At 62.8% G+C, this 22,971-nt stretch overlaps 1 protein-coding gene across 4 annotated transcripts in view; it reads left to right on the top strand.

Moving 5' to 3' along the window:
• The first annotated feature begins 403 nt into the window (after positions 1–403).
• KCNN3 (potassium calcium-activated channel subfamily N member 3) overlaps positions 404–22,971 on the top strand; it is a 137,607-nt gene continuing 115,039 nt past the window's right edge. For 3 of the 4 annotated variants that reach the window (XM_026485294.4, XM_026485295.4, XM_044379093.3), the window contains exon 1: positions 404–2,006. In XM_026485294.4, coding sequence (XP_026341079.1) covers positions 1,134–2,006 — 873 coding nt within the window. In that variant the 5' untranslated portion in view covers positions 404–1,133. Of the gene's footprint in view, positions 2,007–6,506; positions 6,700–22,971 lie in introns of those variants that run through there. The other variant, XM_044379094.3, reaches the window with a different exon arrangement.

A 22,971-nucleotide genomic window follows, 5' to 3' on the forward strand; every position in this document is an offset into this window, starting at 1 on the left:
CTGCTTTGGAAGGCCAGCTCTTCCTCCACTGCGTCTCTCGGGTTCCTTCCCACATCTTCGGAGCAGCCTTCCTGGAGCTGAGCGTCAGGGTGGGAAGGCGGCCTGGGAGAGGGTGTGGGAGCCGTGGCTAAGACCCACCTGGGTTCGAATCCCACCACCCTCAATGACCAGCCACGCACGTCTGCCAGCTGACTTGTCTGTGCTTGTGTGATTTTCTCCCTTCAGTTTTCATCTGTGAAAGGAGAATGATGACATCATTGCACGGGGTTGGAGTGAGGGCTGCCAATGACAGGGGCGCCCTGCACACTCACTGCGGCGTTCACTAGGTGAGCTCACGCACCTGGGGTCAGGACGGCGACCCTGAAGCAGTTGCTCAACGTCGCCGAGCATCAGTCTGCGCCGGGAACAGGAGGCCCGCCGCCGCTGGCGTTTGGAGGTCTACCTGTGGTAGACCCCGGCCATCAGCGACCGTTGGTCTTCCCGCTTCCCGCCCCCGCGTCAGTGTGCGCGGCTGCCCTCGTCGGGAGGCCGCGCTCCTCCCCCCAGCGTCCCGCGTGCGCGCGCGTCCCTGTCGCCGTGGCCCGCGGGCTCCTGCCGCACCTGTCGCAGGAGGGAGGGCCGGCCCCGGGCGGGCGGCGGGGACTACAGCTCCCAGCCCTCGCTGCGCGGCCCGGAGAGGGGGCCGCGGGCGGCAGGGCCCGCCCACGGGGAGGAGCCTGCTCGGGGGCGTGGCCAGGAGGCGGTGGAGACCCGAGCCGAGCCAATGAGCGCCGCGGCCACGAAGTGGGCTTGGCTTGCCGTGTAGCGCCGGCCGCAGGAGGGGAGCAAAGCTGTTGAGCCCGCGAGGAGTGAGGCTGAGCCTGGCCCTGCGCGCTCCCAGAGGTCCACCTCCTGAGCCCGAGTTCCTTCTCCGCCGCCTCTTGCTCCAGGCCCCTCCTGCCCAGTGCAATGCATCCTTGAGTGGCGGCGTCTGGACCCCAGGCAGCCCCAGAGAACCGAAGCCAGAGAAAGAAGACTGGGGCCAAGACGACTGGTGGGGGCTTGGATGCCTGGCTTTCTCTGAGGACATCTTTGGAGCGAGGGTGGCTTTGGGGTGGGGTATTGTGCTGCAGGGAATCCAGCCAGGCCCCAAGATGGACACTTCTGGGCACTTCCATGACTCGGGGGTGGGGGACCTGGATGAAGACCCCAAGTGTCCCTGTCCATCCTCTGGGGATGAGCAGCAGCAGCAGCCGCCGGCAGCGGCCCCCCAGCAGCCCCCGGGACCCCAGGTGCCGCCTCAGCCCGTGCAGCTCCAGCAGCCGCCGCCGCCGCCACCGCATCCCTTGTCTCTGCTCGCCCAACTCCAGAGCCAGCCCGTGCAGCCCGGCCTGCTGCACTCCTCTCCCACGACGCTCAGGGGCCCCCCTTCGGCCAACTCCACCGCCGTCCTCCACCCTTCCTCCAGGCAGGGCAGCCAGCTCAATGTCAATGACCACTTGCTTGGCCACTCTCCAAGCTCCACAGCCACAAGTGGGCCCGGTGGAGGCGGCCGGCACCGGCAGGCCAGCCCCCTGGTGCACCGGCGGGACAGCAACCCCTTCACGGAGATCGCCATGAGCTCCTGCAAGTACAGTGGTGGGGTCATGAAGCCACTCAGCCGGCTCAGCGCCTCCCGGAGGAACCTCATTGAGGCAGAGCCCGAAGGCCAGCCCCTCCAGCTCTTCAGCCCCAGCAACCCCCCCGAGATCATCGTCTCCTCCCGGGAGGACAACCATGCCCACCAGACCCTGCTCCACCACCCCAACGCCACCCACAACCACCAGCACGCCGGCACCACCCCCAGCAGCACCACCTTCCCCAAAGCCAACAAGCGGAAAAACCAGAACATTGGCTATAAGCTGGGACACAGGAGGGCCCTGTTTGAAAAGAGGAAGCGGCTCAGTGACTATGCTCTGATTTTTGGGATGTTTGGAATTGTTGTTATGGTGATAGAGACCGAGCTCTCTTGGGGTTTGTACTCAAAGGTAGGGGCTGCGGTTTCTCTTTATACCTTGAACAAAAGGAATATGTAGGTAGCAACAGAGAGAGAGAGAGAGAGAGAGAGAGAGAGATTGATGGAGGGGAGAGGCGGTGGTGGGAGAGGCGTTTGCTCAATTATATGGAACACCCTAACTTCCCATGGTTTTCTTTCTGAATCCCGGGAGAATTCATTGCTCGCTTTCTTGGGGGGGCATCCCCGTACAGTGTCTGTTGCAGACTGTGTGTTAGGGAGGAGGAAAGATCCCCTTCTGAGACATCGTTTTCCTCCCGGTTCACTCGTACCAAAGCGGAGCCCAGCGGCTTAACGCACCAATTAATTACACTCTGCCTTGATGTGCCTGCCAGTTCCTGCGACTTCCCTCCTCTTCTCCCCGCCCTGCTCCACTCCATTTTCCCGAGGATGGGAGAGAAATCAATGTCTGGGTGGGGGGTGGGGACTCCATCCTATCCCTTCTCTCTCTGGCTTCTCCCTCTCTTCCCAAGTTTCTGTTTTCCTCCTCGTCCCTGACAGACTTTGGGCGAAATAGCAGAGCACCGGTGACCCGACTCCCTTGGGGGCTTGGGTGGAAGCGGGTGGAGGGGCCCTGCGGTCCTTTCCCTCAGGAGCAAGCACTCAGCAGAAGCCTGCTGCCTGTAAACAGCCACTAACAAAAGCGGCTACAGGTGTCCCCAGCAGAGCAGGTGGGCGCCGCCTTGGCCTCAGCCCAGGGAGCGCCTCTTCTTCAGATGGGATGACAGGGCTTCCCGGGCGAGAGCCCGCGCCCTGGGCCCGCCTCTCGGGATCAGTACGGTGGAGCGTGTGCACACCCGGCCGAGGCCACGGCTTGGCTTTAGCCTCAGCCTGGGCTTGGAAATCGCGGCCTCCAGGGGCATGGGGATGGAGGCAGGTGGGTTTCCGCTAGCTCTCTGCCTGCTGGGGGCCCTCGCTCTGCGGGCTGGAGGGCCAGGGGCCCCGGCACTCACTGGGCAAGTGGATTTCTTCCCACTCTCCCCTCACCCCCAGCTTGTTGTGGGGGGAGGGTGTATGTGAGTGCGTGTGTGCGTGCTTGCTTGTCCCTTGGATTTCTCTTATTCGTCATTTTGGGCAGGGGTGGCTGGGAGGGGCTCAGCTGTTGGAGGTTTCAAATAGACCTTGTTCAGGCTGGGCACAGCTGCTGTGGGACTGCCACATTCCTTGTTGAAATCCAGCCGCAAAAACCCAGGAGGTGCTGATCGGATTTCCCTCATTCCCAGCCTCTCTCTCCAGCAGGCAAGGGCAGACCTGTCAGGCCACCTGAGTAGCTGGCACCACGACTTCCGTGCACGCGGAGGGTCCCCCAGGGACCCGCTGCTCAGACGGGGCTGAGCCCTCAGAGGGCAGCCCCTGGAAGCTGCCTGCATCCGAATAGTGCGAGGATTTGAGCCCCTCAGAGAGCAGAAGTGAGCGGGGTTTCCCCGGGAACGGCGGCTCACTTAGTCATCCCCGTACAAGCCTCTGAGCCTGCTGCTGTCTCGGGGCTGCCTCTCCTGCCGGTGCTTGTGGGGGGTGGGGAGGGGCTGCCACCCTCGGCACAGCCCTGGCTCCCCCCAGCCCCCCGTGGGGACCAGGAGCCCTCGCCGAGGGAGACTGATGAAGGCCCAAGTGCTAGGGGGTGAGGGCAAGAGGCGAGACCAGCACGCCAGGGACCCCCGTGGTCAGAGCTCTGAAGGGAATGGCTCCTTCTGGGGACGCTGTCCTCATGGGGCGGGTCTGGGCACCTTGGTCTTAATGCCACGGGAGGGTTGTCACTGGCAGGAAGGGGTCTGGAGCAGGGGCCACCCTGAAGGCGTGTTCAGGGAAAGGGCCTTACTCAGAGCCGGGGGAGAGCAGACTTTGGTGTGAAAGAAGGGGGAGGTGAGGCCGTCCACGGGGCTGGGCTTCACCCGGTTCTAAGTTGCTGACCCTCATGGCAGCGTGAGGAGCGGTGACCAGGAAGGTCCTGCCTGCCCCAGCTGGAGAGGGGGCCACCTGTGTGTCCCTGGGACAGCGTGGGTTGTAATCAGCAGGGCTGCCCAGCTCCCTAGCCTTTCCATCTGCCCCTCCGTGCACTGAGTCATTCTGGGACCGGCATTTTCGGGGCGTCTCCTGTGTCAGGCCCTGTGGAGCCGGGACGGGTAAGGCAGCTATCCCTCACCGCTCCCAGTTGCAAACAGGATCATTTTAAAGAATCAGAGTGAAGTTTGAATCCCAGCTCTGCCACTTCCAGAGCTGTGACCCTGGACGAGGCGCGCAGCTTTGGCGAGCCCGTCTCCCCGGCTGTCAGTGGGGAGAGTGAATGTGGTAAATGTGAGGCTCCAACACGGGGCCTGTTGTCACTGTTATTAATAGTGATGATGAGAGGAGAGATGTCTTTCCCCCCCCGACCCTGGCTCCGGAATCAGCCAGGCCCTGGACAGGTCCAGGAGCTGATGCTTGTCAATGCCGTGAGAAGTTGCGTCCTGTCGGGGAGAAGTTCTGAGGAGGGGCTGGGTCTTCTGCCTGGAAACAGCCTGTCATCATGGCTGTGCTTTAAGGAAGGGCACGTCTGTCCCCAGCCTCCCCAGCCTGTCACGGGCTCTACTGTGGCAGGGGGTTTGGGTTAGGAGGGAGGGCAGCGTGGCTGTCCGGTGGGCCCTGGGCTGCAGTGTCTTTAGCGGGAGGACTCTGTGTGTCTGGCTGGCTTTGTTGACAGTGTGGAGGGGGCCCAGGCAGACTGGCGAGGTCTGCACCGGGGGGAGGGGGGAGGGTGCTTCAGTCTCAGAGACCCTTGGGAGGAGGACACGCGTTGTCCCCAAGCGATGGAAGGCCGCTAGCCTGTGCCGGAGCTACCGCTTTCCGGAGCTCCCTTTCCTTCCACAGGGCTGTGGACCCCCATCTGTGTCTCTGGCTGATATCTGTTGCTGGGGAGGAATTTGCCACGTGGACCTGGCTCCCTTGAGAAGGAACGTGGCCTGCCCTGAGCCTATTCAGAGTTAATGCAGAAGGGGGCCAGCGCGGGGCGGTAAGCGGCCCTCAGTCCCCTGCGCACACGCCCCAGGTGACGCCGGGTGCAGATAACAGGAGAGCCCAGGCGGTGAGGCCCGCGGGCAGAGAGGGGCCGGAGGTGGCCCTCGTGGGCGCACTGGTGCGGGGCTGCCCCTGAACTGAGCAGGGAGTTCAGGCTTAAAAAAAAAAAAACAGGTGGATTTGCCCCAAGGGCTTAGACGCCTGACAGGGCCAGGCCTAGAGGTCCTGCTGAGAACTGAGTGACTTGGTCTCTGCCACATCTGCGCCAGTCAGAATTCACACAGCGCGTCTTCGGGGGTCCTTCTTGGCATTCTGTGGTCTTCCAGAGCTGGTTGGAGGCCGTGAACTGCCTGCTGTGCTCTGTCCACGGGGTCAAGGGAGAGCCGGGGCCGGCCCCTGTCCTCCCCGAGCTGCGGACTCCCCAGCCCCAGCCTGCCAGCAGCAGGGAGTCCGGCTGGCAAGTCCCCGTGGGCCTGTGTCTCAGGGACCTCTGGGCTCAGGCTGCAGGGCCACCTCAGGGGCGGCTGGGAAATGCCGGTACGACAAGGCAGCTCTCCGTGTCCCCTGTTTGTGCCCAACCTCCAACCCCCGCCCCGGGCTCACCACCCAACTGGGTCTCACCTCCTGGACACAGCTGACCCCTGCCCGCCCCACCAGCTGCCCCTGCAGTGGGGCACTTCCCACCACCCCTGCCTGGCCCTGCTGCTGGGCCCACCCAGGCCGTGGGCGGGGAGTCGGGGCCGGTGCTCCCCGGCTGCCCTGTCCCCCCATGCATGGCTCCCTGTCCTCCCTTACAACACCTCGTGATGGCCCGTCTGCACACCAGGGGAGCTTGGTCTCCTGGCCATTTACTCTTCAAGGAAAATGGGGTCCCTTAGGGCCAACGTGTTGTGGGTGTTTGCTGACCTCACAGAGGTCAGGGCCTCTGCCCTCAGCCTCCACCCCAAACGGCTGAGTAGGGTTGCGGGTCCCAGCTCTCTGAGCCCCGAGAGCCCGCTTTCCCTGGCCACAGAGGGCTTGTGAGCGGAGGGCAGAGCAGCAGGTGGGAGAACAGCCCGCACCTCCTGCCAGACCCAGGAGCCCTTTGGGGTAGGTGGGCGGCTGTCAGGGACGTCCTGACGTTTGGGAGGAGACCCCCGAGGTGGTCTCGGGGATGTTGACATCTGAATGGGACAGACCCCTCCACGGACCCTCCCTGTGTGGCGGCCTGCGGGACAGGGTTGCGGGAGGTGGGAGGGTCTGAGCCCGGCGTGGGTTTTCCTCTGAGGTCGTGCTCCGTGTCTGGGCCCAGGGCGGGCAAGAGCAGGTCTGAGAACATGGAAGCAAGGTTTTGCTCCCACCCAGGGTGGTGGTGACCCTATTGACCACCCTCGTGGCCCGCCCACAAATGACTCCAGCGTTGGTAACCCCGGAGGGACGACTCAGCAGTGCATGCCTGTCCTTGGCGCGTCATCACGCTGTTTATAGCTGTCCGGGAAGACTTTGGGGTGCGTGCCGACACCCCTTCCTCCCGGCCGCGTCCCCTGCGGCTGGGCACAGCGCTGTCGCTGGGCGTGTGCCCGCTGCCCGGGCTGACTGGGAAGCTGGGGGCTGCCTCCCGCGGCCCTTCCCAAGCTTTCAGGGAGGGGCACCGGCCCGGCCAGGGTCCAAAGATCTGCTTTGAGTAATAGAAGGTAAAGAAACCTAAAATGGAAAGAAATTGGAGGGAGCTCAGGAGAGCGGCTGCGGCCTGGCCAAGGCGCGGGGTCAGCGGGGTTGCGTGGCCGTTATTTGTACAGCACATCTGGGGGAGAATGTGTGTGACAGAGTGGGGTGGTGAGGGCCTCGCGATGAAACACGCCTTACTCCGCTGGGCCGTGGCAGACCCGCTTTTCTGTTTCTTTCCAAAGTCCAGAGGGAGAGAAAGAGACCAGAAAACTAGCTATTCCTTTTTAAATAATGAGGGTGGGGGATTCTGAGACCACACTGTTCTCAGGAGCCTGGGGAGGAGGTTCTGTGCCTTTTCTTCTGCTGAGCAAAGTCCGGAGGAGGCCAATGGGTTCCGAGGTGCCCAGGGCCCACCTCCCCTGCCCCCCAGGAGCTCCCCGGGCGGTGAGGGCCAGGCCGGCGGGAAGGCTGGGGGCCGGCACTGCCCACGAGCGCTGAGACAGGGGGCTCTCTGCAGCGCTGGGGCCGTGGTCCTTGGTTCTGGAGTCCTGGGAGTGGGTGTGGTCACGGCCCCCTGTCCCCTCCAGAGTGTCCCCAGGCCGGGCTGCACTGTGAGCTGCTGCGGCGCTGGGATGAGCCCCTGGGCCCACCTGACTACCGAGTGGAGGCCTTTTCCCTTGCCTGCTGCTGCTGCAGAAGCAGCTGGTCATTCGTCCAAGAGGCTGATCAAGGTGGACGGGCTGCGGCCCGTGACGCCGCCAAATACTGGGCCAGGAGGAACTTCCATGGGGGAGGCAGGAAGGGGGAGACCCGAGTCCTGGGGGATGCCAGTGTGGGGCCCCAGGGCAGCCTGGGTCCAGGGTGAGATTGTGCACAGGCCCAGGGTCCGTGTGGAGGCCCGCTGGTATGGCCCCGGGGCGATGCCGGCCAGGCTGGGATGGGGAAGGTGTGGGGTTTATGGACAGGAGCCCACAGCGCCGAGGCCCCCCGCAGCTGGCGGAACTCCCGCCCTCCCTTGGGGCGCCTCTCCCTCCCCAGCACTGGCTGCCAGGCTCTTACTGGGGCGACCCGCCGGGTTCCATGCTTGCCTTCCTCGTGACCTCACCGTGGCCCTGGGGTCACTGCCACCAGCCACAGGTAGAAAACTGAGCTGCACAGGGGTGTGTGGTCTGTGCCCGGGGCCCCTCAGGAGAGATGGTTTTAGAGCCGGAGCCCAGGTCTCCAGCCCCTGCTCGTCTCCCTGTTCCCAACCCTGCCACAGACCTCTGCGGGGCACTGGAGCGAGGGAACCTCTGCAGGCTTCTCCATCCCTGCTTCTGGAGTTTTCTTCTTCACCCCCGAGTCCCAGCTCCCTCCTTCCCTGGCGTGAGGCTGTGTTTGACTCTGTCAGGGCAATAAGTGTTAAAGAGTGGCCCGTCTGCTTCCCCTCCTGCTTCCGACTCACCATGTGGCCATTGTCCGGGGGCCCTTGGCCTCTCTGAGCCTCTGTTTCTTGGGTTCAGAAATGAGGGCAGGGTTCTCACGCTGACCCCACCCCCACCCCCTCTCCACGCTTTCTGGCCCCAGGACATGTGCGTTTGCTCCACTGCGAAGACCACAGGCCACAGTCCTCAAGCTCTGTCGTCGGGGCCAGGCCCACACCCAGAGGCACCCATCCAGGCTGCCCTCAGCGTCTGCTGGTGGTGTTGGGGGCGCGGAGGAAGGGTTAGCACTTCGGGGTACTGGGAAGGCTCCCTGTGGACGGTGGGTGGTCCCCCCCCCCCCCCCCCGGGATTAACCAGGCAGGGGTGGGGGCAGGGGGCTGGAGCAGTCCCTGCTGTGGGGCAGCGCACAGGGTGGGGAGGGAGGACAGGGAGCGCGGGGACGTTCCTGGGGCCAGGTCTCACCCTGGAGGTTCTCCGCAGGGAGCAGAGTGCTCGTGCCAAGGGCATGGGGGTGACTTAATGTTTCGTTGGTATCTGCAGTTTCCAGGAGCTCAGCGTCTGCACTGAAGACCTGATGCTCTTCGTTTCTCAGAGTTGATAGGAACTGGCAGAGCCGAGCTAGCATGGTGGTCAGGGGCTTGGGCTCTGGGTTTGAGTTCAGACTCGGTGACCTATGGTGGTGGGTCTCCAGGGAGTTTCCTGAATTTGAAGCCATTTCTCCGACGTCAAGAGGGACCCCCAGCCTCTGCCTGTCGCTAGCACCTGGTACAGAGTCAGGCACACGCTGAGCCCTGACACCTGCCAGCGGCTGCTTTTATGAGCCCAGTGCTTAGAAGATGCTCTTGTTAACCCACAGCTGCCCAGAGGGCCTGGAGGGGCCCGAGTGTGTATGTCACCCTCTGCACCGGGCGCTGTAGGGGAGGCCCTGGAAGAGGCGAGCACATGTGACCCGTGCCCCTTCTCATCCAACTCGCGGCCTCCCCTTGGATGACAAGCCACTCGTCGTGTTTCTGGATGGGCCCCCTGGGTGCGTCCGTACAAGCGAGGGAAAGCACGATGTTCCCTGGAAGGTGGGGCTGTCGCGGTGGCCCGGCTTCGGCTTCTGGAGCCTTCCTGCCTCAGGGGACCCAGTTGTCCTAACCCACAGTCAGCAATCTGTGGCCTGGGCACAGCTAATTGGGTGCGTCCACGCAAACGGGACAGGTGGAGGGAACAAAAATAAGGCCGTGGAGTCAGGCCAGAGCCTGAGAGTCCAGGAGGAAGGTCAGGGGGACACGCGATGACCATGCAGAACGAGGCGGGGTGCGTGGCACGTCAGCGGGTGGGCCCGTGAGGAGGCCGTCCTGGGACAGAAGCAGGGCACCAAGGAGACTCGGGGACTTTCTCGTGTGTCTTCAAGATGCAGGCTTTCGGGAGACTTGGCGTAGGGAGTGCAGGGCTGTGGGGCGTGTGCACAGACGGGCTCCTTTCTCGCTCCCTGCAGTGGGCAGCCGCTAGTCTCCCAGCCGGCCCCCCGGGGCGTGAAGAGCCGCCGGGTGGGGAGGGGCAGGCCAGGGGTCAGGGCCTGCCCTCGTGGGGACCTTGGCCACCAGGTAACAGGAGTTGTACTCTGAGCAGAGCCGAGGTGGCACTAAGTGAACTATGTGCAATCGATGTGTGAAATGATATGTAAATTGGCATCTGTTATGCTTGACTCAGCTCGTGGGGCATTTTTCTTAAGGGACAGGCATGATGTCCGTGTCACATGAGCAGGAAAGCTGTCTTAAAGGCCGCTCCCACAGGGCTGAGCCCCCCGGTGCCTACCCCCTGGAGCTCACGGGCTCCGGGCCAGCCGGTGGCGTCTCTAGGAACTGTGGTTTGCTCTCTAGCTTGAACTCATCAATGGGGAAACCCACAAAGGTGGGTGCCAGCCAGGGGTAGAAGGGAAGGAGCCCCCAGGGGAGCAGGGACCGGGCAGGCCCAGCCCCTCGCCACTGGGGGGCCGTCAGGCCAGTGACGCCAGCTCCCCAAGCCTCACTTTCACGTTTGTGCACGGAGGGAGTGGTGTTCAACAGCCCAGCAAGAACGCAGTGTGCATGGGGCTCCTGGTGGCTGGTGCACCCCGGGCTGCCAATAAGGGGAGTCCTTCCTCACGCCTTTGCCTGACTTGGCACCTGCCGGCGTCCGCACGGGGATTTTGCAGAGCTTTTCTCCTTTTTAAGAAGATTCCTGATTTTAGCAAATTGGAGCTTAGCCATTTCCTCTCTTTTCTAGCTTCCAATGGGCCGGATGCTGGCTCGGTCTGCTGGGGCCCAAATGGCTCCCACACGTGGGAGCATCGGGAGCCACTGACTTAGGTGATGTCCCCTCCCTCCAAGATCAGGGTGAGGCTGAGCATGTCACTCTGGGTCGGGCTCAGCTGGATAGGGTTGGTGGCACGAAGGGGACACCTTCTCTGGGGAACTGGGGGCATACCTGGCCAGGTGTGGAATCATACCTATAAGCTGGATAGCCAAGTTCCACAGGCCCGCCAGGCATGAGGAAGGCAAGGCGGGGGCCATCCCCCTCTTTACAGGACCTCAAGGCCCAGAGAAGTTATGTGACTTGTTCAAGGCCACTCAGCATTGCAAGTGGCTGGGGTGCAGCCAGAATCCGGGACGTCTGGGTTTTAGTCCCACTGGACACCTGGGTGGCAGGCCCTGTTCTAGGCTCCAGGACTGCAAAGGTCTGTGTGCGTAAGAACCTGAGTCAGTTGCAGGGGTCTCTCCTCAATGAAACGGGTGCCTTTCCACCGGCTCTTCCTAAAACAGCTCAGGCTTTCAACACAAGTCTGGGGTCAAATCCTGACTGTGTACAATTTTGCTATGTGGCCTTGAGCCGTGGCCTCTTTGTCTGGAAAGTGGGACCATCACTCGTCTTGCCCAGGGTGGAGATGGGGGATTCGGTGTGGCGTGGACCTGGCCCCGGGGGCTCCCTGGCCCATGTGGGTCTCCAAGGCTTGGCTTTTCTTCCCAGAGCCCAGTGGCCACAGGATCCCAGGGGATCCTTCAGCTGGTCCCGTGACTCCTGCCCCCCCTGCTCTGGGCTGGACCTGGTGTTTGCACGAGATACCTTCCCTGCTCCTGGGGGTACGATGGCGCTGAGCCTGGTGGGAGGACATTTGGCACAAGACACTAGACGGGGTCCATGCCTTCCACCCGCGAGGGGAGGATCCCTGCAGGGTGAGATGACTTGGGTGGGGCCAAGAGCTGGTCCAGGGTGGAGGCTGGGCCGTGAGGGTTTCCCCCGTGGGTGGACAGTTGTATATAATTCTGCTGTCCTCAGTGGCTCAGGAGAACGTGCTCCTCTCATAAAATGGAAACTTCTTCGCCGTCCCTAAAAATGGCTCCAAAGCAACCCTGTGTCTTATTCAGGAGTGAAGACAAGGACAGGTGAGGAAGGAGAAGAAAATGAACAGTACTAAGGGTCTTCCATACGCTCGTCTCACGTGGTCCCCACAGCTGTCCTCGTTTGACAGATGACCCACCCAAGGCTCAGAGAGGTCAGGGAACTTGCCCGGGGCCTCACAGCCAGGAAGGAATGGAGCTGTAATTTGAAGCCGGGAGTGTCCTCCATGCCCGTGTCCCCGTGGCTCCTCCTGGCCTGGGCCACTTCAAGCTGTTCTTGCTCCTTGAAGGCATCCGCGGCGCCCACCGCACCCCCGTTACCCTGGCCCCTCGCAGCCCTGCCAGCCTCACCTGAAGCCTCAGCGGGTGACTGGAGCTCGGTGCGGGGGAGGGCGTTGATTTAGAAGCAGAGGTTTTTGACGCTCCAGGAACCCCGGGATGTTGGCGTGTGGGCTGGGCTCCGGGGCTGAGGTCCCCCACGGGCTCCGCAGGGGTCAGCTGAGCAGCCAGTGTGGGCTGTGGTGTTCTTGTCCCCGCTCCCCGGTGTCCGGCTGCGCAACCCTGGGGAGAAAATCAGCCTCCGCGAGCCTCGGCCTCCAGCCCATGAGTGGGGATGACAGGGCTTCACCCCCACCGTCACGGGGGCACGGTCTCACCGTAAAGGGAGGTCAGTGCCCGGCGCTACCATGTGTTTTCTCCCTGTGTGACCTGAAGACTGCAAACACTGACGTACTCACCAGGACCCAAAGGATGAGATGGAGCCCCGACCCCGGGCCCCTGCCACATCCGGGTCATGAAGCCTGGTGCCTGTGGCAGCCCTCTCCCCTCTGTGGGTCCTGCTTGTGTCCACCCCACTGTCCTCAGCAGCCCTCCATCTTCGGCTGTAGCCACGCAGGAGGCCGACAGGTGCCGGGTGTCCTGCTGGGTTCTGGGGTCCAACGCAGAAAGAGACCTGGGGCTCACGGGCTGGTTGGGGAAGGCGACCACGTTGTAAGGGACAGAAGCAGGAGCATGTGGCCTGGATCTGACCCCCAGCTTGAGGCTGGGTCTCCCGCTTGGCCTGTTCCCCCCCCCACTACCACCACATCTCTCCACGTCTGCCATCCGCCTGCGGCTGCCTCCTAGATGGCTCTGCTACTCCTGTTCCCCAGGAGAGCCTGGCCTCCGGAGAACACAGCACATCTGGGTTTGAATCCTGCCTCTGTCACTTCCAGCCTGCATGGCTTGGGGCGAGTTGCCTTCATTCTTCTCTTCTGTTTCCTTGGGGGTTCATCGTAACCCTATGTCTGGGGCAGCGTGGGGGTTAAATGGGGCGCCACTGCGGGCAGAGCGCGTGACGTGGTTTTCAGCCCATGCTGACCACCAGCGGAGGGAGACATGGGTGCAGAGGAAGGCCCTGGACTGGGGTGGCTAGGCCTGGCTTCTGGCCTCAGTTTTGTCATCTGGAAAATGGGAGAAGTGAGGTGGTGGCTAAAACAGCTCCTCCAGGAGGGAGGCGAGGGCCAGATGGGGCCAGGGAGTGAGCGGGGGACGGTGGTCTGAGGTTTAGTCCCAGGGGCTGGGAGCGAAGCCTGCCAGGGCGTTGTGGCTAAGTGGGTTTTGTCACTCTCAGGAAGCAGCTGAGAGAGACAGGCCCTTCTGGCCGGCCTCCCTCCCTGCAGGCCAGCCTCCCTCCCTGCAGGCCGGCCCTTGGCTTTAGGCCTGTTCACTCCTGAGCTCTCCTAGCAGCAGGGATTTAATTACTATAATGTAAGTAGCCATGGCTTGAGGCCTTCTGGCGGAAGGGGAACAGATTTGTCTTCTCACTGGGAGAATAAAAATCGATGGGAAGGAGAGGAAATGTACCTTCCCCTGCAGTGCCCACGGTGGCTGCTGGGCAGCGTTCCTGGGGGCATGGAGAGGGGCCGTGTCCGATGCAAGGACCCTTGCTACTTGCTTTTGCCTTCCATGGCGTGACTCCGCCAGGCTGCCTCTGTTTCTCCGGTGACTCTGCTAACAGACCGGCCTACTAGGAGCACAAGCACCTACTGTGTGTCCGGCATGTCCTGAGAAACCCCAGCCGCGTGGGGAGCCCGGGCGGTCACTCTGACCGTTGTTGAATGTCTATTATGAGCCACATCGTTCGGGGCACCGCAGGGATCGTGGGAGAGACCACAGCGGCCTCCAGGAGCGTCCGTGATCGTGGGTAAAATGGACGTTGAACTGTGTGATGCGGTCACGCGCTCTGGGGAAGGTGTTAAATGCTATCAAGAGAATCGAAGCGCGGTGGGAAGTCAGGGGAGAATAGTGATCTGACTAAGCGCAGGCGAAGGCCTCCCCGGGGGTGACATTGGATGAAGGGTCGTCTGGAGGTAAGGAGGAGGAAGTGCGGCAGGGAAGGCCGGGTCGGGTGGGCGCCCGCTGCACAAACACAGGCCGCCCGGAGCCTCGCGCTGCCCAGGAGCCATGTGGATGTGGAAGTGAAGACAGATTAACCCAGGAGAGTAAAAATATTACCAGCTCAACATGTAATCCGTGGAAGGCATTACTGATAGTTTGCGCTCTGTTTTTCATACCGAGTCTTTGAAATCCAGTGTGTGCCTTACAGCTCCCGCCATCAGTGCAAATACCGGACCTGAGTCAGGGCTCAGAACTCACAGTGGAAGCGGCCGCCGTGTGTGCCCCAGCTGTTGCAGACACAGCTACACGCTTCCCAATAAATAAACAGACGGCCGATTTTTTAAAAAGATTTATTTATTTATTTTAGAGAGAGAAAGAATGCAAGCGGGCGAGGGGCAGAGAGACAGAATCCCAAGCAGACTCCCCACAGAGCTTGGAGTCTGAGGTCACGACCTGAGCCCAAACCAAGAGTCAGATGCTTAACCAACTGCCACCCATGCGCCCCCAACTATCAATTTTTAAGCGTGAATTATTGGAAATACATTTAAAAATCCTGTTGTGCTGGCCACGTGGCAGGGCCCGGTGGTCATGCGGCCGGTGTCCACTGTGTGGGACAGTGAGGTCTCAAGGCTGCGGGGGTCTGCGAGGCCGGCTCCCTGAGTGATGAGGGGCCCGGGGGTGTGTGGGGGGCATTGCAGGCTCTGTGGGGTGAGGGCCGGCTGGGTGAGTGCCATGGTGCCCAGTGGGCAGGGGCGGGGGGACAGTGAGACGTGGTTGGGTCCTTGGAATCCTGGGGAGGAGGTCATCCCTGGCAGACTGGATGTGGGGTATGGTGATGCTGGGGAGGTGGGGAGAAAGGGGGAGTCAGGAGGCCGCCAAGCAAGTGCAAGGATGGAGTTTCCGCTAACCAGTATGGAGACTGGGGGGGGGGGAACAGTTTTGGGGGGAAGATGGGATTTGGGGTTAGACTGAGATTGAGGTGTGTTGGTGGGTAGCACGTGCCCCAGTGATGGTGGGAGGTCGGAGGACAGTGCCTGGGTGTGGGGGGATCTGCCTGGGCCCCTGCCCGTGAAGGATGGCTCCCCTCCCATTCCAGAGGACAGTTTGTGGCACCTTGGGCTACGTTTAAAAAAAGTTCATCTGAGTTCTCTGTGCCTTCAGGACCACCACACTCACTTCTTGGAGGCCCCTGGAGGTTGCCAGGTCTTTCTGGGTCAGAGCCACGTTTCAAGGTCGTGTTTTCCTGCTCTAGGCCGACCCCAGAACAGTTTGATGACACAAAAGGGTCACACATGGTTGGAAGCTCCACCAGCATGGCTGGGAGGCCTGAGTTTATGAGCAGTCACCGGGACAGTGCACAGCTCTGCAGACCCGCACCTGTGGGTTTCCAGCACGCCCGCTCCCGGTCTCGGGCCAGGAGGAGGGAGAGGCAGCACGAGCTCCTCGGGGCCGCCCTGCCCCACGCTCACCGGCTGTGCAGCCGAGTGTCCAGGGCTCTGGGGGCCATGCAGGGAGCTGCCACAGCTGGCCCCTCACAGCTGGGAGGGGACTCGGGAAAGGGGCCGAGAGTGACTCTTCAGGCCTTCTCCGTCGTCTGCCGATGCTGGGACCTGGGCCTGGAGCGCAAGCATCTCAGGACCTGCTTGGCCAAGGCCACTCTGTTCCGGCTGCCCAGGCCTGCAGGGCACAGGCCTTTGGACCTGGGACCAGATCCGGACCCTGACCCTTATTGGCTGGGGGACTTTGGTGACTTGCTGTTTGAGCCCGTGTGCCCACCTGGTGAAAGGGGTGGTGGTCCCCACCTTGCAGCTTCACAAAACGGTGTTAATGCAGGGCCTCAGCCCCTCGACCAGATGCCTGGTAAGTGCTGGCTCTTGGCACCTATGTGTGCCCTTGCTCCTTCCTGGGCCGCCTGTTCTGTCCCGAGGGAGGGGGTGAAGCAGAGGATGCCATATGAACTGGAGCAAGAATGGGGGAGAGCAAACAGTGCCCCCCCCCCCGACACCTGGGACCCAACTCTGTGCCTCTAGGTCAGGGCTTCTCACCTGGGGCAAGTCTGCTCCCCGGGGACACTTAGCCATGTCTGTCGATGTCTTTGGTTGTCACAAGTAGGAGAGGGATGTTGCTGGGGTTGGGGCGGGGGTGCTGGTAAGCAGCCTGTGGCACACCAGCGTTCCCACGACAAGAATCACTTGGCCCCAAAAGTCACCCAGGTTGGGAGACCCTGCTTTGGGTGACTCACCCTCACAGGCTCTCAGGGTGAGTGAGAACAAGACACAGTGCGACACCCTAACCTGGCTCCCCCACTTTGCTCACGGGCAGCCCTTGTTGCCATGGGCTCCGGGCCAGGAGTGGGAGGCCTGGGTCAAGACCGGACTCAGCAGGGCGTTTCCTGGTTCCTGGTGTCTGTGTCTGCCTCCCTGCCGGTCGGATCTGGTCCGTCATCTGGACAGCTGTTGGCGCTGTCCTGGGGGCAGGGGGGCACGGGGATTGTTACCCCAGCCCTAAGGGGACTTCTGGGGAGGGGGAGCCCAGGACCCCTTCTGCCCCTGCCAGACCCACTTCATCCGGCCTCTTGTTTTGTATTTCGTTGTACAGGTGGAACTAGTCTCCATTTGGGAGAGATGGAATTTGCAGGAAAATGCAGGGCTATTATTTCTGTGCCGTGTGAGTGGGAGACAGAACTGGGTGAGCGGCAGATTTCCTGGCAGGGAGAGACAGCTGAGTGCGCCAGCCCGGGCATTGCTAGGATCCTTCTGGGGTGAGTGGGCCAGGGTTCCCCAGTGGCCGCCTCAGGAAGTCAGTGTTTGCTCTGAGCTCTGAGCCCTGGGGACTGACAGGACCCACAGGGGCGGAAGGGTCTATACCCATGTGCTGAGGGTCTCAGGACAGTCTCCTGGGCAGACTTCCACAGATGCCCCTTCTGTGCTGGGCACTGGCCTTGGAGTTGCTGGGGGGCACGGAGGTGGACCGTTCGTGGCTGGGGGTGGTCAGGCTGCCACGGCTCCCAGGACGAGGCAGCCTGTGGCAGGTGCAGCCTGTGTTGAGGGCGCATCTGTGAGTCTTCATGTCTAGAGGCTTCTCAGAGGAGGTGAGGGGTGCGCTGGGCTGTGAAGGACAGTGAGGCTTGGTGAGGCCAAGGGGAAGAGCCTTCCAAGCTGAAGGGACCGTCTGGCCGAGGCCCAGCATTGGACAGTGCCAGGTGTTCTCAGGGAGAAACGGAGGAGACAGGCTTTCCTGGAAGTGTTGGGAACAAAAGATTGGAAAGGGCCGTGGAAGCGGATCACGGGGGCCTTGCCAGGCAGGGCAGGAGTTGGCAGTTTGGTCTAAGGGCACAGAGTGTGGCGGGAGCATTTGAGCAATACGGTGGTGTGGTCCCGCCGCTGCAGGGGATGGGTTGTAGGAAGGTGGAAACAGGGAGGCTGGCTGGAAGGGTATTGCCACCGTTTGAGAGAAGTGAAGGGACACAAGATGCGGGGGCAGGTCATGTGTGGGGCTTGACATTTCTCCGCCCCAGGGAGCCAGGCTGTGTGTGAGGGTCGAGGCCAGGGCTGCGGGCTGATGCCCTCCCTGCTCTGCTCGAAGCCCGGCCCTTTCTTAGAGCACAGGGGCTGCGAGCCCCCCAATCTGCCTGCCCCGGGCTTGGGGCCTCTTGGGCCACTAGCCCCTCAGGAGGTGGGGCACGGCCTCTCCTGCTCGTTCGCGGAGCCTGGGCAGAGTCACGGCAGGCGGCGTGTTCACACGCTCTGTGCTGGCGAGCTGCCGGTCCCCCAAGAGCTGTGTGCGTGTGTGAGCTGGGGTACGGCGCTTACCCACAGGGTGGTTGTGTGAGGGCGTTAGATAAGAGCACAGCTGTGCTGTTCTTCACTCAACAAACGGCCGCTATGTCTCACGGATAAGAGGTGGCGACTGCCCGAGACGGGGCCCGTGGGGCAGGATCGTGTTGCCTTTAAAAGACACGGAGATTGGGGAAGTGGTCGAGATCCTGAGTTTTGCCTTGGATGTGTCAGCTTTGGGGGGCTCGGGGATCCCAGGAGGATGCCCTGCTGGGGTCTTCTCCTTGTGTGGTTGATGCGATGGACCCTGACTAGGTCCCCCATGAGCCCAGTGTGGTGCCCAGAGAGAGGTCAGCATGGCCAGCCTGGCCTTGGCCCAGAGGTTGGCTCAGCTCCGGCTCCAGAGGGGCAAGGGCCCTGGGTTTGGGGTCGATGACCTGGTATCTATCGGGATGACCTGGGCAGAAGCCTGGGTTCTCCGAAGGGCAGCGTCTCCCACACAGCAGGGACGGTTGTCAGGCAGATGCCGTGAGGTGAGGGATGTGGGTCCCCCCACAGCACCGGGCACAGGGGCTCTGGGCGGGTGTCTGCCCAGGAATGAGGGGAGGCTGGGGTGGGGGGCAGGGGGCGGGTGGTCGGCAGGGCAACCCCAGGGCACAGGGTGGGCTCTGCCTGCCGTTACCAGGATGGCGTCAACCTTGCCGTCTGCCTCGGTGTGTGTGGGCGGTGGGGAGGGCGGGGCTGGGTCTGGGGGCCACTGTGGAGCCTGCCTCACGGCACCGCGACGGATCTAGATGGGTAGACGGCACCAGGGACGGACAGAGCCTTCGTTCACACGCAGCGCTCCTGGTTCACACGGAGCACTCCTGGCGTAAGTCCAGCAGGCTGCTGGCAGAGTCGCCCTGAGGGCAGAGTCGCCCCAAGGGTGGTCTGGGGGGCACCGGGGCCCAGCAGGGAGAGGCGGAGCTTCCGGGAGAGGGCAGTGCTGAGGGGCTGCGGCCACCTCCGGGCCTAGGGGCGTCAGGGGCGGGCAGGGGCGCAGTCCGCTGGGGGGGGGGGGGCAGACACGAGGGGACGCTGTCTGCGGAGAGTATAGAAAAATAAATACAGTGGAGTAAAAGCCAGTCTGCGTTTTATTATTACCCACAGCGGCTCTTCTGTACAAGGTCAGTAACAAAACCCTCTCGGGCGGAGGGGAGGTCCTCGACCCGGATACTAGCGCGACTTCCGTACTATCGGGAGGGGACCTCCGGCGAGTGGCAGGGCCAGCAGAGCTGATGCCGAGTGAGCCTTCGGGACTGCGGCCCCTGGGGTCTGGGGCCCGGAGACCCCCCGCAGGAAAGAGGGCAGAGGGCAGGGAAGGGGGAGGCATGCAGGCTGCAGAGGCCTTGCCAGGCCCTTTGGAGGTGGGCGGGAAGAGGGCGTGTGTGCCCCCACCGAAGATTCCAGAAGGAAAGCCCCCGCCAGGGACTGGCAGGCTGCCCCTTGCCCCCAGGAGGGGCGGCGGGAGAACGGCTGGATTCACGGTTCTCCACCTTGCGGAACAAGGGTGGGCGTGAGGAGTGACATGAGCGCTCTCGGAGTTTTGTTGCCGTGATTTAAACGGGGCTGTGGCAGGGCCCATGGGGAAGGGTTGTGGGAGCGTCTGTCTCTAGACTGGAAAGCCTCAGTGGCCCGGACGAGGTGGGGACAGTGTCCCTGGGACTGGCTGAGGCCCAGGGCCCCAGGACGGTGTGCTCGGCCTCTTTCCTGCCCGAGCCCTTGGAGGGCTCCAGAGGACAGCAAGGTCGGGTCCGCTTTGGAGCCCGACACCTTCCTCCTGCTGTAGCTGAAGCAGACAGCTGCTAGTGAGGACGGGCCTCTGCGCACCGTGTGGGGCCCTGCAGGGAGGACAGCGGGGAGCTCGGGGGCCGGGGCGGGGGCAGTCCCTCTTCTGGATCTGCCCCCGGGGCAGGTGCCTCTGGTCCCATTTGGAGCCCCCGGGGAACCAGGGGTGGGCCGACGAGGGGCTGTTGGAGGCTTTTGGCTGAGGGCCGGGCCACGCTGAGCCCTCACGGCAGGCCACATGGCACATGGCAGTGTGGGCGGGATGTGCTGCGGGAATGGCAGACAGGGTTTACCCAGCAGCGGGTCAATTCTGAACAGAAGGGCGGTGTTGGGAAGGGTTCTGAGGGGCGGTGTGAGCCTGATGGCGAGAGTGCTGGGGCTGGTTTGTGATGTCTGTCCTGGGCAGGCTGGAGGACGGACAGGACGTCTGCGCACCCAGCCCCGACTCTAGAGCAGTGGGAAGGGTGCGGGGCCATGTCTGTTCTTCAGCGAGCAGCTGCAGCGGCCCTGGGCCCCGGTTTCCTGATCTCTAGAACGACGGTGAAGATGTCACCCTTGCGACATGACAGGCTTCCCGTGCGGACCAAGGGAGAGGGCGGAGTGAGAGCACTTAGCAGAAGGCCGGGGGCCTTCTCGTGGCTCAGTCACCCAGGGACCCCAAACGCCCTGAGAGCAGTCCCGTCTGCAGTCTGCCTTCTCTGTCCCCCAGGGCCCGGAGTGCTCTCCCACTGTGGCCGAGGTGGCCCATGACCCCAGGGAAGTCTCGTGGGTCCTGTCACCCCCCTCTCTCCCACTTAACGTTCGGGGACTCTCTCTGTGTTGAATGAGGAAAGGACAGGAGATCCCTCCTCTTGAGTCTTACTCTCCATTAAAGATTGCAAATGGCCTCATAAACTCTAGAAGCCTGATGAGAGCACATTAGTTTAATAACGCATGACTGATGCGAATCTGTGCAGTCCCTTGATTTTCATCCTGGGGGGCCTGGAGGGCCGTGGGGAGGGAGCGCCTGTTCTCTCCGGCGGGCCCTTGCCCCCTCCCCGCTGGCCTGCTGTCCGTCCCCCTGTCTGCGGCCAGGCGCTGGCCCCCCGCCACCCCTCCTGCCCGGAGCGCTTTCCCCGGGAGTCCCCAGGGCCACTGCGTTGCTGGCGTCTCTCATCAGAGGAACGTAGCCTTTCCTCAGCGTCAAGGGGCGTGTGGCCGAGAGCCCTGCGAGGACTCCCTGGCTGCCCTCTGGCCATCTCTGGGCAGTGCTTTCGAGGGTCTCTGCATCTGGCTGCGAGGCGGCCCCACCTCCCGCACGTCCCCCTGCCTCCCTGACCCTCGCCCATCTCCGGACTTCAGACGTGGTGAGGGCTGAGGTGGGGAGATGGGCACATGAGGTCGGGCGCCTGGAGGTGGGGGAAGCCTCTCTGGACTGGGCAGCTTCTTGCTCCGGACGGGGGGCGGGCGTCCGCATGGAGGCTGCAGGGGTGAGCCCAGCCGGGCAGTGGGCATCCCGCCCCTGTCAGGGCTGCAGACGGGCTGGTGTTCAGCTCAGCGCCTCATGCAGAGCGGGGGCCGCACTCCGAACGCCAGAGCTCAGCCTGGGCGTGGGGAACGTGGACACGACATGAAACTCACAGCTGTCGTTTACTGACCACCCCCCCACCCCGCCCCGTGGCAGGCCCTGCGCTGAGCCACTCCACACACGCACCTCACTTAATGTTCACGGCGCTTGGGGAAGCCAGTGCTTGGATGCCCCACCGTATAGACCAGTGAATGCAGGCTTGGTCCTCCTGCGGTTGAGTGACTGCGGGCTGAAGCCAGACCTCCTGCCTCTGCTGACACCAGCCCTGACCCTTCCCTGAGGGTCTTAGGGTAGCAGCGGTGAGAGCAGATGGTGGGCGTGGTGCAGCGTGATGGGTGCAAGGAGGGAGGTGTGCCAGGAACAGTCGCAAGGGGAATTAATTATGGAAGGGCCAGGAAGGCTCATGGAGGGGTGGTCCTGAACAGCCCCGTGGAAGCCAGGTTCCGTGTGGCTTCTGGGAGGAAGCCAGGGCAGGCAGCAGGTCAGCGGTTGGGGCAGGGGGCGGGGGCTTGCAGGCTGACCCCAGATGTCAGCACATCCTGCCCCACTCCAGGGGTGGTACTGGGTCGGGTGGACCCCAGGACTGCCACCCCAGTCCTGCTCCGGGGGTTGTGGTTGGGGCGGGCAGGCGGGGCAGGTGTGGGATGTGACCCCAGGGGCTCGTCTCCTCGGCCCCCTCCTCAGTTCCTCCCCAGCCTGGCCAGTCCCCCTGAGGCTGGGGGTCTGTGGGTGCCCTGACTGTGTGTGGCCTCTGTTGGCCTGCGGGGGGCCGTGGGTGTTCCTATGCCCACAACTGCTCAGACCCTAGAATGGGGGATCTGAGGTTCAGAGAGGGGAGCTGACTTGCCCCGAGGCACACCGCCTGTGAAGGAGCAGACCAACCGTGGGTTTCTGGTCTGAGCCCTCCCGGGCCCCTCCCTCACTTGCCCCTTCCCTGGCCTCCTCTGCAACAGAGTGAGTGACTCCGTGGGCTCACCCACATACACCTTGGAGCGTTTCCCTCGCACCCCGCCGTGCTCTCGGGATCTCGGAGGAGGAAGGGGCAGACCCAGCGCTGCCTCCAGGGTCCTTGTCCTGGGGGTGCTTGGATGGGTGGGAGGCCGAGTGGGGCACAGCTCCTGGCAGATCAGAAAGACTTTCTGCAGGAGTTTGGAGTTCGGGGGGCCTCATGCTGGATTCACAGCGGTGTGGGCAGAATGCTGACACCCTGGCTCCTGTGCCGTGTGACTTTGGGCAAGTTCTCAGCTGCTCTGAGGATCGATTTCCTTAGCAATTGGGGGTCACGGTGACACGAACCTCGGTGGTTCCCAAACTTTGCCCCATTTTGGAATCACCTGGGGGTCTCCACCCTGCATGTGCCCAGCGTCCAGCCCCCCCCCCATGGTCTTGGCCCAGGTGCCACCTGGTGTCATGGTTTTTGGAAACTCCCCAGGGGACACTAACGATCTGCAAAGTCTGGAGCTGCAATCAGGGGTCTGTGGGGTTAAAGGAGGTGATGCAGACCCTGGGAGGACCCAGCAGAGGGAGGTGATTGTTTTGTCATTCCTCTCCTTGCTCCACTTAATGTGGGGTCTGGAGGGTGGGGAAGGGCTTGCCCATCTGTCTGTGGCCCATCTTTACTCAAAAAGCCCCCTTAACCCTGGGGTCACTTAGGCAGGGTGGCTCCTGGTGGCTTTGGGGACCGGAGCACTGGACCCCACGAGGCCTCGGGGAGGCAGAAGCCCGAGGTGCTGGCCTGCGGTATACGGGCCTGGAGTTGGTGCCCGATCGGGGGATCCGGGCAGGTTGTCGGTGGGGACGCGGTGGGGGGAGGGGCATGGGCGGAGGCGTGAGGGACTCCAGACCCCTGGGTGGTCCCCGGAAGCTGTGGTGTGCTGGGCTGACCTGAAGGAGAAGGGGTCATGGTCTTTCTCCCTCAGGCGGTTGCTCCTTGCTCTTTTTCCTTAGAATGACGGAGACT

The sequence above is a fragment of the Ursus arctos genome, unplaced genomic scaffold (genome assembly GCF_023065955.2).
Source record: "Ursus arctos isolate Adak ecotype North America unplaced genomic scaffold, UrsArc2.0 scaffold_2, whole genome shotgun sequence".
NCBI classification, from domain to species: Eukaryota; Metazoa; Chordata; class Mammalia; order Carnivora; family Ursidae; genus Ursus; species Ursus arctos.